The sequence below is a fragment of the Heterodontus francisci genome, chromosome 2 (assembly GCF_036365525.1).
Source record: "Heterodontus francisci isolate sHetFra1 chromosome 2, sHetFra1.hap1, whole genome shotgun sequence".
NCBI lineage: Eukaryota > Metazoa > Chordata > Chondrichthyes > Heterodontiformes > Heterodontidae > Heterodontus > Heterodontus francisci.
The window spans coordinates 57170405-57187682 of record NC_090372.1 but is presented as its reverse complement, the minus strand read 5'-3'; the positions used below and the strand labels follow the sequence as shown (position 1 = coordinate 57187682).

The 17278-nt window shown below is 44.0% G+C and overlaps 1 protein-coding gene across 8 annotated transcripts in view; it reads left to right on the top strand.

The window, feature by feature from the left end:
* Nucleotides 1-16083, top strand: part of LOC137384444 (nestin-like) — a 125167-nt gene extending 109084 nt beyond the window's left edge. For 6 of the 8 annotated variants that reach the window (XM_068058515.1, XM_068058508.1, XM_068058553.1 and 3 more), the window contains one exon: nucleotides 15517-16083. In XM_068058515.1, coding sequence (XP_067914616.1) covers nucleotides 15517-15711 — 195 coding nt within the window. In that variant the 3' untranslated portion in view covers nucleotides 15712-16083. Of the gene's footprint in view, nucleotides 1-2339; nucleotides 2589-8757; nucleotides 8964-15516 lie in introns of all 8 variants that reach the window. The other 2 variants (XR_010977590.1, XR_010977591.1) reach the window with 2 other exon arrangements.
* Nucleotides 16084-17278: the final 1195 nt, after the last annotated feature.

The following is a 17278-nucleotide window of genomic DNA, read 5'->3' as shown; positions in this document are numbered from 1 at the left end:
CTAAGCATATGGGCTAGAAACTGCCTGCTGTGCAAATTCTGCTTAGAGTTGGCCAATGTTTGCCCATTCTTCAAATTGTGGTATCTATTGCAGAAAAAGTATTTGGTGAATTTTATGCTATTTTGAATGAAAGAGAGGACCTATATTTATATAAGCACCTTTCATGACCTCGGGATGACCCAAAGAGCTTGGCAACCAACTTAGTAATTTTAAAATACAGTTGTAATGTAGGAAAATGAAATTCATATTCATAGCAGTTTAGTCACAAGGCATGTTCAGTACAGTAATAGTCATGTTACTCTGCCTTTCTACTAACAAACCTGATTAGTTTTTAGTTTTATACTTCTTCAAATGACAGTGCCTCTTTAATACAATTCTTTTTCCACAGCTGAAAATTGCAATGTCTTCCTCCACCTCCCCTGCCCCAGCTCTCCGTACCAGAGCAAAGCTATCAACTGCACAGATAGTTCTTGCAGACAAGGCATGGGTGTGACAGGCTTGCACAGTGGGCCAGAACACACTTTCACCCCTGCCAGCTGCATTTCAAGCCAGCCAAGGACACCTGGCATCTCCTCTCCAAGGATCCTGACTGAAATTGAGACAGCGTCTAGCAGATATTCATTCAGTCTGCAAGAACTGCCAACTCCTGCTACTAAGTGCTGTGATTTAAAGAAAATAGTAGGGCTAACCTTTGGTGAAATGTTCCTGTACTATACCTCCCCTGAATCTGACCGCAGGTGGGAAAAGCTCCATAGAAGTACTATGGTTCCTATCTTAAGTATACAAAGCAGGTATAAGAAGAGCAGTTTATGTTTCTTTTAAACACAGGGCTCCAGTAAGGTTCTGATGATGTCCTGAATAATCGGGAGGATTATAAAACATCAGCTGACTTTCAAATAGAAAGCCCCACAGAATCTGAAATTTGCCAGAAACCATTACTCAAAAAAAGGAAATTGCCCAAATTAATAATCTTGCTGCCCAAGGTTGGGAGAAATAAATCCGTGCAGTTCAGGTTGGATTTGGGTTTACCACCCCTCACGTCACTGGGAGCTCAGGTCAGAGAGTTCTGGCGAGAGCGTGGGTGGCAGGGAAGTACACAGACACAAAAGCATTTCTCCCAGGCTGCTAGTAGCAGTGCCCAGGTGAACAATTTTTCCATTCTGAGTCTGGGAGACTCATGGGCAATTCGGAAGGGTTGGCAACCCTAAATTATGTACATGCTTCTAGTTTCATGCAAACCTTATTGGGTGTATTAATTGATCCCATTCTTGCACTTAGAGGCTAATCAAAACTTGACCAAAAAATAAAACTCAAAGCCCTTAAGAACTGCAGTTCAACAGAAAGCTGTTATTACTAAATAAGTCAGGATGAAGAAGACCCTTATGCTTTCTTTCCCAAATCCCAACCTTACAGTGTTTCATTATTTTTGGTCTCCAGCTGAATGGGCAGACAGCATTTTTAAAAAATTTGTAAGCTGAAGGTTGCCACCTCTAACAGAGCAATATTTCATACTGCACTCAACATCTGCCAAGATTATGCATTCAAACCTTGGTCTGGGAGCCTAATCAGAGGCACAAGTGCTAACTGAGCCAAGTTGACACTATATAGAATGGTTTTATTAATCTGTGCACACATTTGGGATTTGGTTTTGGAGTCCAGCACAGCTTTCAAGATTTTCCATCCACAATTTTAATGAAAGGAAAATCTTCTGAGGCTTGTTGACCTGATTCCTTGCTGTAAACTCTTGGGAGTGCAAATTAGTTGCAGTCTACCTCAATTCACAGAAACTTATTTTTGTATCTTCAGGATTAACACAAATATCACTGTTAATGGGGAGAAAAAAGATGCACTTGAAAGCTGCAGTCCATGTGTGGATTTTTTGTTTGCTGCTGCAGTTAGTGATCTAAACTATCTGACTTTGTTCAGGTGGCAGTAGAAACCTCTTTTAGTATATCTTGGGGGTTATTACCAGATTCTTCTGTTCCAACTTACCCAATACCTGATGGAGAGCAGTGCTAAGTGGAAAGGTATATGGTGAGAGTAGCGCCGGGAGACTGGTTTAGTGCTGCTTCCTTAAAACCGGTGCGAAAACACTGGTTTGTGAAAGACCATCTGCTGTTTTGACCCTACTACTCCATAAATAACTGGCTGCTAACACCAGATGGCAATATTGTTATTTGCAGCAAGTTTCTGAAATTTACATTTCTCTGTTTTTTGCTTCACTGAAATTTATTTGCATCACTCGTGACCTGCAAAGTGCATAACTGCTCTTCTCACTGCTCTTGCCTTCATGACATGTGAATTTAACAAGTTGTCAAACATCACTTACCATCTGGCAGAGGAGCAGACCTGCGGGAAGAACGCAGAGTGAGGAGCGGATAAATAGAGCCTGAAGATCGTGGCCTACAGCACTTACCGTCTGGGAGAGGAGCGGACCTGTGGGAAGAACACTGAGCGAGAAGCGGATAAATAGAGCCCGAGGATCGCAGCCTACAGCCCTTACCTTCTGGGAGAGGAGTCCGGGCGTGCCGGAGTTTGAAAACAAAGTGAACAGTGACATCACAGGAAAGCTGCAAGGTGATTGGTTGGTGAGTAACTGCTGTTAGGGAGTATCAGTAAATAGCTGGGTTAGTCAACTAAAGTAAAGAGAAAGGTAAGGTCTGCAGTTTCTTTAATATAGTAAGTAGTGTTTTTTAGGGAATCAAGGCCCCTTGTGTAAATAATCTCTAATTTGTGAGTAATTTAAGGGAGTAAATTAAGGGTAAGTCATGGCAAGGCAGCTCGGCAGCGTGGAGTGCTCCTCCTGTGCAATGTGTGAAGTCAGGGACACTTCCAGTGTCCAGGGCGAGCACGTGTGCAGGAAGTGTCTCCAGCTGCAGCTACTTGAAATCTGCGTTTCGGATCTGGAGCAGCGGCTGGGGACACTGTGGAGCATCAGCAAGGCTGAGATCATCGTGGATAGCATGTACAGGGAGTTGGTCATACCACAAGTAAAGACTGCTCAGGCAGAAAAGAAAGGGAATGGCTGATAGCCAGGCAGAGTAGAAGAACTAGGCAGGTAGTGCAGGAGTCCCCTGGGTCCATCTCCCTCTCTAAAAGATTTTCCGCTTTGGATACTGTTGGGGGAGATAACTTCTCGGGAATACAGCAAGAGCCGAGTCTTTGGCACCACGGGTGGCTCAGCTGCACAGGAAGGAAGGAAAAAGAGTATGGAGAGCTATAGTGATAGGGGATTCTATCGTAAGGGGTACAGATAGGCGTTTCTATGGCTGCAAACGTGACTCCAGGATGGTATGTTGCCTCCCTGGTGCTAGGGTCAAGGATGTCATGGAGTAGCTGCAGGACATTTTGAAAGGGGAGGGTGAACAGTCAGAGGTCGTGGTTCACATTGGCACCAACGACATAGGTAGAAAGAGGGATGAGGTCCTGCAACAAGAATTCAGGGAGCTAAGTAGCAGATTAAAAAGCAGGACCTCAAAGGTTGTAATCTCTGTATTACGCCCGGTGCCATGTGGTAGTGAGTATAGGAATAGGAGGATAGAGCAGATGAATGTGCGGCTGAAGAGATGGTGCAGGAGGGAGGGCTTTAGTTTCCTGGATCACTGGGTCTGTTTCTGGCAAAGGTGGGACCTGTACATGTCAAACAGGTTGCACCTGAATCGGAAAGGGACCAACATCCTTGCAGGGAGGTTTGCTAGTGCTGGTGAGGCCTATTTAAACTAATTTGGCAGAGTGATGGGATGCAGAGTGGAGGTACAGTAGGGGGTGATGCACAGCCAAATATAGAAGAGAAACTAAGTCAGTCTGGAAGGCAGAGCAAATATAGACCTGTTAAGGCACAAGTGAAAAATGCAGGGCTGGATTGCATCTATTTTAAAGCAATGAGTCTCACAAGTAAGGCAGATGAATTAAGGGCGTTGATTAACGCATGGAAATATGACAGTATTGCTATCACAGAGACATGATTGAGGAAAGGGCAGGACTGGCAGCTCGGTACTCCAGGGTATAGAATCTTCAGGGTCGGGGGGGTGGGTGGTGGGAAAGGTCCACAGGTCACTGAAAGTGGCAACGCAGGTGGATAAGGTAGTCAAGAAGGCATGCGGCATGCTTGCCTGCATCGGTCGGGGCATAGAGTATAAAAATTGGCAAGTCATGTTGTAGCTGCACAGAACCTTAGTTAGGCCACACTTAGAATATTGCGTGCAATTCTGGTCTCCACACTACCAGAAGGACGTGGAGGCTTTGGAGAGGGTACAGAGGAGGTTTACCAGGATGTTGCCTGGTCTGGAGGGCATTAGCTATGAGGAGAGGTTGGAAAAACTCAGATTGTTTTCACTGGAAAGACGGAGGTGGAGGGGCGACATGATAGAGGTTTACAAAGTTATGAGCGGCATGGACAGAGTGGATAGTCAGAAGCTTTTTCCCAGGGTGGAAGAGTCAGTTACTAGGGACATAGGTTTAAGGTGCGAGGGGCAAAGTTTAGAGGGGATGTGCGAGGCAAGTCTTTTACACAGAGGGTGGTGAGTGCCTGGAATTTGCTGCCAGAGGAGGTGGTGGAAGCAGATACGATAGCGACGTTTAAGAGACATCTTGACAAATATATGAATAGGAAGGGAATATGGATTTGGGCCCCGGAAGTGCAGAAGGTGTTAGTTTAGGCAGGTATCAAGATCGGCGCAGGCTTGGAGGGCCGAATGGCCTGTTCCTGTGCTGTACTGTTTTGTTCTTTGGTGGGGGGGATGTAAAAGAGGAGGTGGCATTGCACTACTGATCAAGGAGTCAATTACTGCAGTAAGGAGGGATGATACCTTAGAAGGTTCCTCAAATGAGAACATATGAGTACAACTTAAAAACAAAAAGGGGGCAATCACTTTGCTGGGAGTGTACTAGAGGCCTCCAGTCAGGGAGAGATAGAGGAGCAGATATGTAGGCAAATCTCAGCGGTGTAAAAATAATAGGGTAATAATAGTAGAGGATTTCAACTTCCCCAATATTAAGTGTGATAGTTTTGGTACAAAAGGCTTAAAGGGGGCAGAATTCTTAAAGTGCATCCAGGAGAGCTTTTTGAGCCAGCACGTAGAAAGTCCTACAAGAGAAGGGGTGGCACTGGACCTAATCTTAGGCAATCAAGCCGGACAAGTGGTAGAAGTGTCAGTGGGGGAGCATTTTGGGGATAGTGACCATAACACTAAGATTTAAGGTAGTTATGGAAAAGGACAAAGATGGACTGGAAATAAAGGTATTGAATTGGGGGGAGGCTGATTTCAATATGATAAAACAAGATCTGGCTAAAGTGGACTGGGAACAGCTACTTGTAGGAAAGTCTACATCAGTCCAGTGGGAGTTATTCAAAAAGGAAATAATGAGAGTTCAGGGCCAATATGTTCCCGTAAAGGTGAAGGGTAGGACCAACAAGTCTAGGGAACCCTGGATGTCAAGGAATATAGAAGATTGGATAAGGGAAAAAAAAGGAGGCTTATGGCAGATTCAGAGGGCTGAAAACAATGGAGACACTAGAGGAGTAAAGAAAGTGTAGGGGGGTACTTAAAAAAAAAAGTAATTAGGAGAGTGAAGAGGGGACATGAAAAAACGCTGGTGGGCAAGATAAAGGAAAATCCCAAGGGGTTCTATAAGTATATTAAGGGCAAGTGGATAACCAGGGAAAAGGTAGGGCCCATTAGGGACCAAAATGGTAATATGTGTGTGGACTTGGAGGACGTAGGTGAGGTTTTAAATGATTACTTTTCATCTGTGTTCATTGTGGAGAAGGACGATGTAGGTGTAGAGATCAGGGAGGGGAATTGAGATATACATGAACAAATTAGCATTGAAAGGGAGGAGGTATTAGCGGTTTTAGTGTGCTTAAAAGTGGATAAATCCCCAGGCCCAGATGAGATGTATCCCAGGCTGTTATGTGAGGCAAGGGAGGAGATAGCAGGGGCTCTGACACAAATTTTCAAATCCTCTCTGGCCACAGGAGAGGTGCCAGAGGACTGGAGGACAACGAATGTGGTATAATTATTCAAGAGGGTAACCGGGATAAACCAGGTAATTACAGGCCAGTGAGTCTAACATCAGTGGTAGGGAAACTATTGGAAAAAATCCTGAGGAACAGGATTAATCACCACTTGGAGAGGCAGGGATTAATCAAGAATAGTCAGCATGGCTTTGTCAGGGGGAAATCATGTCTAACAAGTTTGATTAAATTTTTTGAGCAGGTGACTAGATGTGTAGATGAGGGTAAATCAGTTGATGCAGTCTATATGGACGTCAGTAAGGCTTTTGATAACATCCCCAATGGGAGATTGGTCAAGAAGTTAAGAGCCCATGGGATCCTGGGAAATTTGGCAAATTGGATCCAAGATTGGCTTAGTGGCAGGAGACAGAGGGTGATGGTCGAGGGGTGTTTTTGCAATTGAAAGCCTGTGACCAGTGGTGTACCACAGGGATCGGTGCTTGGACCCTTGCTGTTTGTAGTGTACATTAATGATTTAGACGTGAATATAGGAGGTATGTTCAGTAAGTTCGCAGATGACACGAAAATTGGTGGTGTCGTAAATAGTGAGGAGGAAAGCCTTAGATTACTGGACGATATAGATGGGCTGGTAAGATGGGCAGAGCAATGGCAAATGGAATTTAATCCTGAGAAGTGTGAGATGATGCATTTTGGGAGGACTAACAAGGCAAAGGGAATATACAACAGATGGTAGGACCCTAGGACGTTCAGAGGGACCTTGGTGTACTTGTCCATTGATCACTGAAGGTAGCAGCACAGGTAGATAAGGTGGTTAGGAAGGCATATGGGATACTTGCCTTTATTAACTGAGGCGTAGAATACAAGAGCAGGGAGGTTATGATGGAGCTGTATAAAATGCTAGTTAGGCCACAGCTGGAGTACTCTGTACACTTCTGGTCGCCACACTACAGGAGGGATGTAATTGCACTGGAGAGGGTGCAGAGGAGATTCACCAGGATGCTGGGCTGGAATATTTCAGCTATGAAGACAGATTGGATAGGCTAGGGTTGTTTTCCTTAGAGCAGAGAAGGCTGAGGAGGGACCTGATTGAGGTATACAGAATTATGAGGGGAATAGATAGTGTAGATAGGAAGAAACTTTTTCCCTTAGCGGAGGTGTCAATTACCAGGGTGCATAGATTTAAGGTAAGGGGCAGGAAGTTTAGAGGGGATTTGAGGACAAATGCTTTCACCCAGAAGGTGGTTGGAATCTGGAATGCACTGCCTGAAGGGGTGGTAGAGACAGGAGCCCTCACAACATTTAAGAAGTATTTAGGTGAGCACTTGAAACACCATAGCATACAAGGCTACGGGCCAAGTGCTGGAAAATGGAATTAGAATAGATAGGTGCTTGATGGCCAGCATGGACACGATGGGCTGAAGGCCCCTTTTCTGTGCTGTATGACTCTGACTCTATGACAAGTTTGCAAATTAAGTCATACACCAGTTATATGATGACAGAAAAACTTAATTTCTATTTGCAACAGTTCTTCTTTGGCCTCCTTATCTCGAGAGACAATGGATAAGCGCCTGGAGGTGGTCAGTGGTTTGTGAAGCCGCGCCTGGAGTGGCTATAAAGGCCAATTCTAGAGTGACAGGCTCTTCCACAGGTGCTGCAGAGAAATTTGTTTGTCGGGGCTGTTACACAGTTGGCTCTCCCCTTGCGCCTCTGTCTTTTTTCTTGCCAACTACTAAGTCTCTTCGACTCGCCACACTTTAGCAACAGTTAAGGTGGTATATAAATGAATCGGGGGTGGGGGGGGGTGCGATTGTTGGAATCTCTACCTGCTTCAGTGCAGAGAATTTGTTGTAATATGTGTTAATGCTACTATTGAATTAAACTTAGCTTTGGGGGCGCAGGGGCTGGGGGGTTGGTGTTTAAATTCACAGGGCAGTATGGCTAGGAGATGTAGGCCCAGATTTTCCTGGAGACTGCAGCGTAGGTTCGACTTGCACCATTAACGTCCCAGAAATTATGGCATGGGTCAGTTCTGCCATTATTTAGATCATGCCAATATTTCCTGGAACATATGCTACTGTTTCCCTCTTGTGGCAATGAACAGTTAATTGTAATCAGCTTTGTTTGCTTGTTGCCCTCCACCCAACCCCACCAAATTAAAATCAATGCCAACGGAGTGCTACTTAGGCTGTTAAATGACGGCACTGATGGGCTCAGTATATTTTGTTTAAAAAGGCAGGTTGATGCATTTATAGATGATGCTGCTTAATTTTTGCATGAAAAGCTTCACTTAAAATAGGAGAGATAGGAGTCAGAAATCCCACTAAATCTAGCGCAGTTGGGCGGCACAGTGGCGCAGTTGGGCGGCACAGTGGCGCAGTTGGGCAGCACAGTGGCGCAGTGGTGAGCACCGCAGTTTCACAGCTCAAGCGACCCAGGTTCAATTCTGGGTACTGCCTGTGTGGAGTTTGCAAGTTCTCCCTGTGTCTGCGTGGGTTTCCTCTGGGTGCTCCGGTTTCCTCCCACAGCCAAAAGACTTGCAGGTTGATAGGTAAATTGGCCATTATAAATTGCCCCGAGTATAGGTAGGTGGTAGGGGAATATAGGGACAGGTGAGGATGTGGTAGGAATATGGGATTAGTGTAGGATTAGTATAAATGGGTGGTTAATGGTCGGCACAGACTCGGTGGGCTGTAGGGTCTGTTTCAGTGCTGTATCTCTAAATCTTAAAAAAAAATCTAAATCAGTTTGGACAAGCATTTTACTTTTTAATGCATTTCTAGGTTATTGAGCAGCCTTAGCTCTTCCTGGAGAGTTGTATCGCATTAAGTTGAAAGGCAATCCCGATGCGCAGAAGGACGAGTTCACAGTAGTGAACCTTTTTTTCATTCGTTCATGGGATGTGGGCATCGCTGGCTAGGACAGCATTTATTGCCCATCCTCTGTTTGCTGATCTATCTCATGGTACAGACGATGGATTATTGGTGAAGTAAGCACTTTTTAAAAAAACTACTGATTAATCTGAGCAAATGTATTTTCAGAAAGAATCAGGTAGAGTATCTTGCAACAGACCTTGTCCAGGCAGATAACTGTAATTTGACACATAACAGAGTGTCCCTTTTGAGTTGGGACATATCAAATCCAAACCAGTCAAACTCCTGCATTTTTTGGCGTCCACAGCGACTGCTTCATTTAATAATAGGATAAAGACCCCCTTTTTACTAGGAACTACACCAAAGTGCTAGCATTGGGGAATGTTGGTCTCTCTCTCCTTGCAGCTGTGCCAGTTCTGATTTACTGCTGTACCCACTGTGGCATATTCTAACTGGAGATGCAGGAATATATGGAGTAAGTTGAAAATGGTGAGAGCGTTGGAATTTGCATGCTATGGTGTCTCTTTTGGTGTTGCAGGCAAACCAGAACTGTGATTTGCGGGTAGATTTTCAGCTTACCACTTAAAATGTAAAACTGGTTTTGGATCGCTACCTGTTATGGAAACTGGCCAGTTTTTATTTCCATTGAAGTCGATGGAAATAAAAATGGGTGGTCTCTGTAAGGAATGGCTGATATATAAGGCAAAATTTTACTGTCTGGTCGTAAGTTGAAAATTTACCTTAGGATTTCTAAACCAACATGTCTCATGTTGAGTGAAAGGATGAAAGTAAGTTATTTTGGACAGTTGTGATGCGTTTATGCGCACCTATTCTGGTTAAGATGATTTCATTTAATCTCAGCAGGGGTAGTTGCCAGGGTAGTCTCATAAGATTCTGCTTCTTGGGATGAGAATTAATTAAATGAAAAGGTTAAAACCCATTTATAGAGTCAGTCAGGTCCAACTAAGGATGCAAGAAGGGAATTAAGATGTCATATCCCCTGATGGAAGCTGAGCCGAAAGGAAATAAAACAAAAAGTGAATTACCCTTCTGTTCTAGAGAATATGGCATGTTTTTGTTATATTGTGATGTTATGGGAAGCGTTGAGATGCTTTTAAGGTCTGAAATTTCTACCTTGGTTCAGTCATATGTATTCTGCACCATAAACGATTGGTTCACAAACCATTCCTCAATAGGGGGAGTACATTTTTATATCCCCCAGATTATGTTCTCAAAGAATAAAGAACAGTACAGCACAGGAACAGGCCATTCGGCCTGCCAACTCTTGGACTCAATACCCCGTCCGATGAAGGAAAGCATGCCGTATGCCTTCTTGACCACTCTATTGACCTGCGTTGCCACCTTCAGGGAACAATGGACCTGAACACCCAAATCTCTCTGTACGTCAATTTTCCCCAGAACTTTTCCATTTATTGTATAGTTCACTGTTGAATTGGATCTTCCAAAATGCATCACCTCGCATTTGCCCGGATTGAACTCCATCTGCCATTTCTCTGCCCAACTCTCCAATCTATCTATATTCTGCTGTATTCTCTGACAGTCCCCTTCACTGTCTGCTACTCCACCAATCTTAGTGTCGTCTGCAAACTTGCTAATCAAAGCACCTATACTTTCCTCCAAATCATTTATGTATATCACAAACAACAGTGGTCCCAGCACGGATCCCTGTGGAACACCACTGGTCACACGTCTCCATTTTGAGAAACTCCCTTCCACTGCTACTCTCTGTCTCCTGTTGCCCAGCCAGTTCTTTATCCATTTAGCTAGTACACCCTGGACCCCGTACAACTTCACTTTCTCCATCAACCTACCATGGGGAGCCTTATCAAACGCCTTACTGAAGTCCATGTATATGACATCTACAGCCCTTCCCTCATCAATCAACTTTGTCACTTCCTCAAAAAATTCTATTGTTGGTAAGACATGACCTTCCCTGCACAAAACCATGTTGCCTATCACTGATAAGCCCATTTTCTTCCAAATGGAAATAGATCCTATCCCTCAGTATCTTCTCCAGCAGCTTCCCTACCACTGACGTCAGGCTCACCGGTCTATAATTACCTGGATTATCCCTGCTACCCTTCTTAAACAAGGGGACAACATTAGCAATTCTACAGTCCTCTGGGACCTCACCCGTGTTTAAGGATGCTGCAAAGATATCTGCTAAGGCCCCAGCTATTTCCTCTCTCGCTTCCCTCAGTAACCTGGGATAGATCCCATCCGGACCTGGGGACTTCTCCACCTTAACGCCTTTTAGAATACCCAACACTTCCTCCCTCCTTATGCCGACTTGACCTAGAGTAATCAAACATCTGTCCCTAACCTCAACATCCGTCATGTCCCTCTCCTCGGTGAATACCGATGCAAAGTACTAGTTTAGACTCTCACCTATTTTCTCTGACTCCACGCATAATTTTCCTCCTTTGTCCTTGAGTGGGCCAATCCTTTCTCTAGTTACCCTCTTGCTCCTTATATATGAATAAAAGGCTTTGGGATTTTCCTTAACCCTGTTTGCTAAAGATATTTCATGACCCCTTTTAGCCCTCTTAATTCCTCGTTTCAGATTGGTCCTACATTCCCGATATTCTTCCAAAGCTTCGTCTTTCTTCAGCCGCCTAGACCTTATGTATGCTTCCTTTTTCCTCTTAGCTAGTTTCACAATTTCACCTGTCATCCATGGTTCCCTAATCTTGCCATTTCTATCCCTCATTTTCACAGGAACATATCTCTCCTGCACGCTAATCAACCTCTCTTTAAAAGCCTCCCACATATCAAATGTGGATTTATCTTCAAACAGCTGCTCTCAATCTACATTCCCCAGCTCCTGCCGAATTTTGGTATAGTTGGCCTTCCCCCAATTTAGCACTCTTCCTTTAGGACCACTCTCGTCTTTGTCCATGAGTATTCTAAAACTTACGGAATTGTGATCACTATTCCCAAAGTAGTCCCCTACTGAAACGTCAACCACCTGGCCGGGCTCATTCCCCAACACCAGGTCCAGTATGGCCCCTTCCCGAGTTGGACTATTTACATACTGCTCCAGAAAACCCTCCTGGATGCTCCTTACAAATTCTGCTCCATCTAGACCTCTAACACTAAGTGACTCCCAGTCAATGTTGGGAAAATTAAAATCTCCTATCACCAACACCCTGTTGCTCCTACATCTTTCCATAATCTGTTTACATATTTGTACCTCTATCTCACGCTCGCTGTTGGGAGGCCTGTAGTACAGCCCCAGCATTGTTACCGCACCCTTCCTATTTCTGAGTTCTGCCCATATTGCCTCACTGCTCAAGTCCTCCATAGTGCCCTCCTTTAGCACAGCTGTGATATCCTCTTTGACCAGTAATGCAACTCCTCCACCCCTCTTACCTCCCTCTCTATCCCGCCTGAAGCATCGCTATCCTGGGATATTTAGTTGCCAATCGTGCCCTTCTCTCAACCAAGTCTCAGTAATAGCAATAACATCATACTCCCAGGTACTAATCCAAGCCCTAAGTTCATCTGCCTTACCTACTACACTTCTTGCATGAAAACAAATGCACCTCAGACCACCAGTCCCTTTGCGTTCATCATCTGCTCCCTGCCTACTCTTCCCCTTAGTCACGCTAAATTCATTATCTAGTTCCTTACAGGCTTTAGTTACTACCTCCTTACTGTCCACTGACCTCCTCATTTGGTTCCCATCCCCCTGCCACATGTTTATACCCTCCCCAACAGCGTTAGCAAAAGCACCCCCAAGGACATTGGTTCCAGTCCGGCCCAGGTGTAGACCGTCATGTATTTGTCAAGATGCCTCTTAAACGTTGCTATCGTACCTGCTTCCACCACCTGCCCCAGCAGCAAGTTCCAGGCACTCACCACCCTCTGTGTAAAAAAACTTGCCTCGCACATCCCCTCTAAACTTTCTCCCTCGCACCTTAAACCTATGTCCCCTAGTAACTGACTCTTCCACCTTGGGGAAAAAACTTCTGACTATCCACTCTGTCCATGCCACTCATCACTTTGGAAACCTCTATCAGATCGCCCCTCCACCTCCGTAATTCCAGTGAACACAATTGAGTTTATCCAACCTCTCCTCATAGCTAATACCCTCCAGAGCAGGCAACATCCTGGTAAACCTCTTGTATACTCTCTCCAAAGCCTCCACATCCTTCTGGTAATGTGGCGACCAGAATTGCACGCAATATTCCAAATGTGGCCTAACTAAGGTTCTGTACAGCTGTAGCATCACTTGCCAACTTTTATACTCTCTATGCCCCGACCGATGAAGGTGGGTGGTGGTGGTGATGGGGAACAGGAGGCCAAATTAGCTTGCGTTGTAGCAATTGTTGGGAGCCTATGTCTGCAATTTTTGTGGAGACTCGGGTGCGAGATTGGTGAAATCCCTAAAATGGCATTAACAAATGTCCATTTGTACCATTTCTCCAGGACGTCTGCCAAAGTTACAGCAGGAGATTGGGAGAACGTTTTTGGAAATACTTCTTGAATTTTTCTCTAAGTTTTTTTTTTACTTTTTCTCTCTGCCACTATTATCCCTTGACCCCAGAGGACATGCAACATTTGGGCCCTTTTGAACTTGCTGTGGGATAATTGTCATAGTTTCCTACGGTATAACAGTGAGATTATCTTTAGCTTCCCCAACCCACCTACAGTGGACAGTACCATCTCTTCATTACTTTTTTGGCTTGGTAGGAGAAAGAAGGGGCAGTCCCAGAATTCCGTTTTTTGGTAATTTTGTTTCTCTTCTTGTTCATGAGTTTGTTCTTCAGTGCAAAAGGTGCATTCTGGTAAGGTTTCTTTATTATACTTCTTCACCTCCACCACCTCACCTCCTTACCCAAGTCACCACTTCTGGTCAGCTATGTGGCCTGGTCCAATCTAGATCTCCTTTGTTATCTCTTGCCTCACCCCCACCTCACTTGCTTATAACCTGTGACTTTTCTAATATTTGTCAGTTCCGAAGAAGGGTCACTGACCCGAAACGTTAACTCTGCTTCTCTTTCCACAGCTGCTGCCAGACCTGCTGAGTGATTCCAGCATTTCTTGTATTTATTCCCCACTTCTGTAGCTCTGCTCTGAGCTAGGCTGCCAATCTAGTAGTATTCAATGTAGGATATTGCATTCGCTGCTCACAATGTGGTCTCTACATTGGGGAGACCAAACGGAGACTGGGTGACCGCTTTGCGGAACACCTCTGCTCAGTCCGAAAGCATGACCCCGAGCTTCCGGTTGCTTGCCATTTCAACACACACCCCTGCTCTCATGCTCACATATCTGTCCTGGGATTGCTGCAGTGTTCGAGCGAACATCAATGCAAGCTCCAGGAACAGCATCTCATTTAGCGATTAGGCACACTACAGCCTGCCGGACTGAACATTGAGCTCAATAATTTCAGAGCATGACGGGCCCCACTTTTTACTTTTATTTTTAGTTATTTTTAAAATATTTTTTGAGTTTATTTTATCTTAGTTTGTTCAGTTTGCCTACCCACTTTTTTTTCATGTTTGTGCTTGTGGCTGTTCAGTTTTCAGTCCATTAACACCCTATCTGTACTAATGCTTTGTCTTTCAACACACCATTAACATATTGTTTGCCTTTGCTGCATGACCTTCTGGTCGGTTATTCTCTGTGACCTTGTCCTATCAACATCTCCTTTGTTATCTCTTGCCCCGCCCCCACTTTGCTTGCCTAAAACCTTTCACATTGGGGTGGCACAGTGGTTAGCACCACAGCCTCACAGCTCCAGGGACCTGGGTTCGATTCTGGGTACTGCCTGTGCGGAGTTTGCAAGTTCTCCCTGTGACCGCGTGGGTTTCCGCAGGGTGCTCCGGTTTCCTCCCACAACCAAAGACTTGCAGGTTGATAGGTAAATTGGCCATTGTAAATTGCCCCTAGTGTAGGTAGGTGGTAGGAGAATGGTGGGGATGTGGTAGGGAATATGGGATTACTGTAGGATTAGTATAAATGGGTGGTTGTTCGTCGGCATAGACTTGGTGGGCCGAAGGGCCTGTTTCAGTGCTATATCTCTATGACTATGATTTCTAATATCTGCTAGTTCTGAAGAAGGGTCACTGACCTGAAATGTTAACTCTGTTTCTCTCCACAGATGCTGCCAGACCTGCTGAGTATTTCCAGCATTTCTTGTTTTTATTTCATATTTCCATCATCCGCAGTATTTTGCTTTTATTATTATGTCAATCTAGGAGATTTCCTATGCACTGGAACTTGCACATGACATGTTAATGTGTCACTTATAGGTTTGTCTGCAGGGATTTAAACTTGACTGGCCCATCACATTAATTCTCCAAATTTATTTCTGTTACTTCCGCCCCTCAACTGCTAATGTCTACAGAAGGAAGAATGTAGGCAATACAATAAGCTCACCTATAAATGCATGTTCAGAGTTTTCATTTATCTTTAATATGTAATGGGACCATACGAATGAGTGTGGCAGCATCGGCAATTTGATGAAAGCCCCAGGTTGCACAAGTAGTAACTATTTTTTATTAGTTCGGGCTTTGCGAACTGAGCTATTGATTGGTGTGTTGATGTATAGTTATTCATTCTGCAGCATTCAACAAGGACAATAAATGGCTGTGCACACCAGCTGTTATCAAACTGACATACACTCTGGCTTTTTTTTAGGTTGAAATGTTTCTTCTCGGATACTCCTTACAGCTGACCATCAGAGTTTTCAGGCTGTACAAATTTGGAACTGATGAGTTTGTCACCTTCTATCCTGATGATCACAAAGAGGACTGGCCAATGGTTACTCTAATAACTGAGGATGACAGACATTATAATGTACCTGTGGAGGAGGCTCAAGTGACCCATTTATAAGCTGGATTTTATGGGACTGTGTATCCCCCTTCTTAATCTAGAAAGAGATTGTTATAACTTTCATTTGATCTGAAATTGCTGCTTTTTAACCTCTTAATTGGATTTTTTGGAAAGATTTGCAGCAGAATATGTATGAACTGGAAAACGTATGGCTCAAAGCGCAAGAAATGAGCTTCTGTAAATAAGAGTTTGGGTGTCAGGAGAGCAAGCAGAATAAATTTAAAATGTGAGATCTGCTGTTCTGGCAATTGTTTTATCTTCCATTGACATTTTTGTAAGATTATTGATGACTAAATCTGTACAGAAATCTGAAACTGCCTTTGTAAGTGATTCCTGGGTATGGGATAAATAAACGTTAATGATTAAGTGCAACTGTTGTTTAATAATTTGACTTTGAAACTTTTTCATGCTTTATCAGCTGACAGACTTTATTTGTCCTTAAGCTTTAAAGGTTACTTTGCTGCAATACAGACATGCAACAATTTGTTGACCTCAAACAAAAACAAGAAATGCTGGATTCACTCAGCAGGTCTGGCAGCATCTGTGGAAAGAGAAGCAGAGTTAACGTTTCGGGTCAGTGACCCTTCTTCGGAACTGACAAATATTAGAAAAGTCACAGATTATAAACAAGTGAGGTGGGGGTTGGGCAAGAGATAACAAAGGAGAAGGTGCAGATTGGACCAGGCCACATAGCTGACCAAAAGGTCACGGAGCAAAGGCAAACAATATGTTAATGGTGTGTTGAAAGACAAAGCATTAGTACAGATTAGGTGTGAATATACTGAATATTGAACAGCAGCAAGTGCAAACCTGAAGAAAAACAACCTGAAAAAAACAGTGGGCGAGCCAACTGAACAAACTAAGATGAAATGAAATAAATGCAAAAAAAGATTGTAAAAAATGTAAAAAGGAATGTAAAAAAAAAGGAAGAAAAAATAACTAAAAATGACTAAAAATGAAAGTAAAGTGGGGGGCTGTCATGCTCTGAAATTATTGAACTGTGTTCAGTCCGGCAGGCTGTAGTGTGCCTAATCGGTAGATGAGATGCTGTTCCTCGAGCTTGCGTTGATGTTCACTGGAACACTGCAGCAATCCCAGGACAGCATTGTTTGTTGACCTCCATTTGTTGACCTCCATTGTTAAAGGTTATCTTTACACTCGGGGTTCTGGATTTTTAAAAAAATACCCTTTGTTATAATTTCCTCCCTTTTCTGCCCTCCACTAGTAAATGAGCAGATTATCTGTTCACCACTTGGTTAAGGCCTCTACCAATTCTGCCCACTGAGGTTTGCAGGAGCTGCTGAGCTGATATAGGTAAGTCAGATTTCTCCATTTGCAAATGGACCAACTGAGAGCCGGAACTGTGTACAAAATCAATTAAAACAACACAAGGGTTTTAACTTTTAATTCCAGTTCAGCAGTGAGCATGGATTCGGAAGGGAATGATCCTGCCTTACAAACCTTGACTTAATCTTTCGAGAAAGTGATAAACCCACGCGGACGGTTGAATACACTACGGTGTGGTGTATCAAGATTTTCATTTGGTATTTGACAAGGTTACATTTGG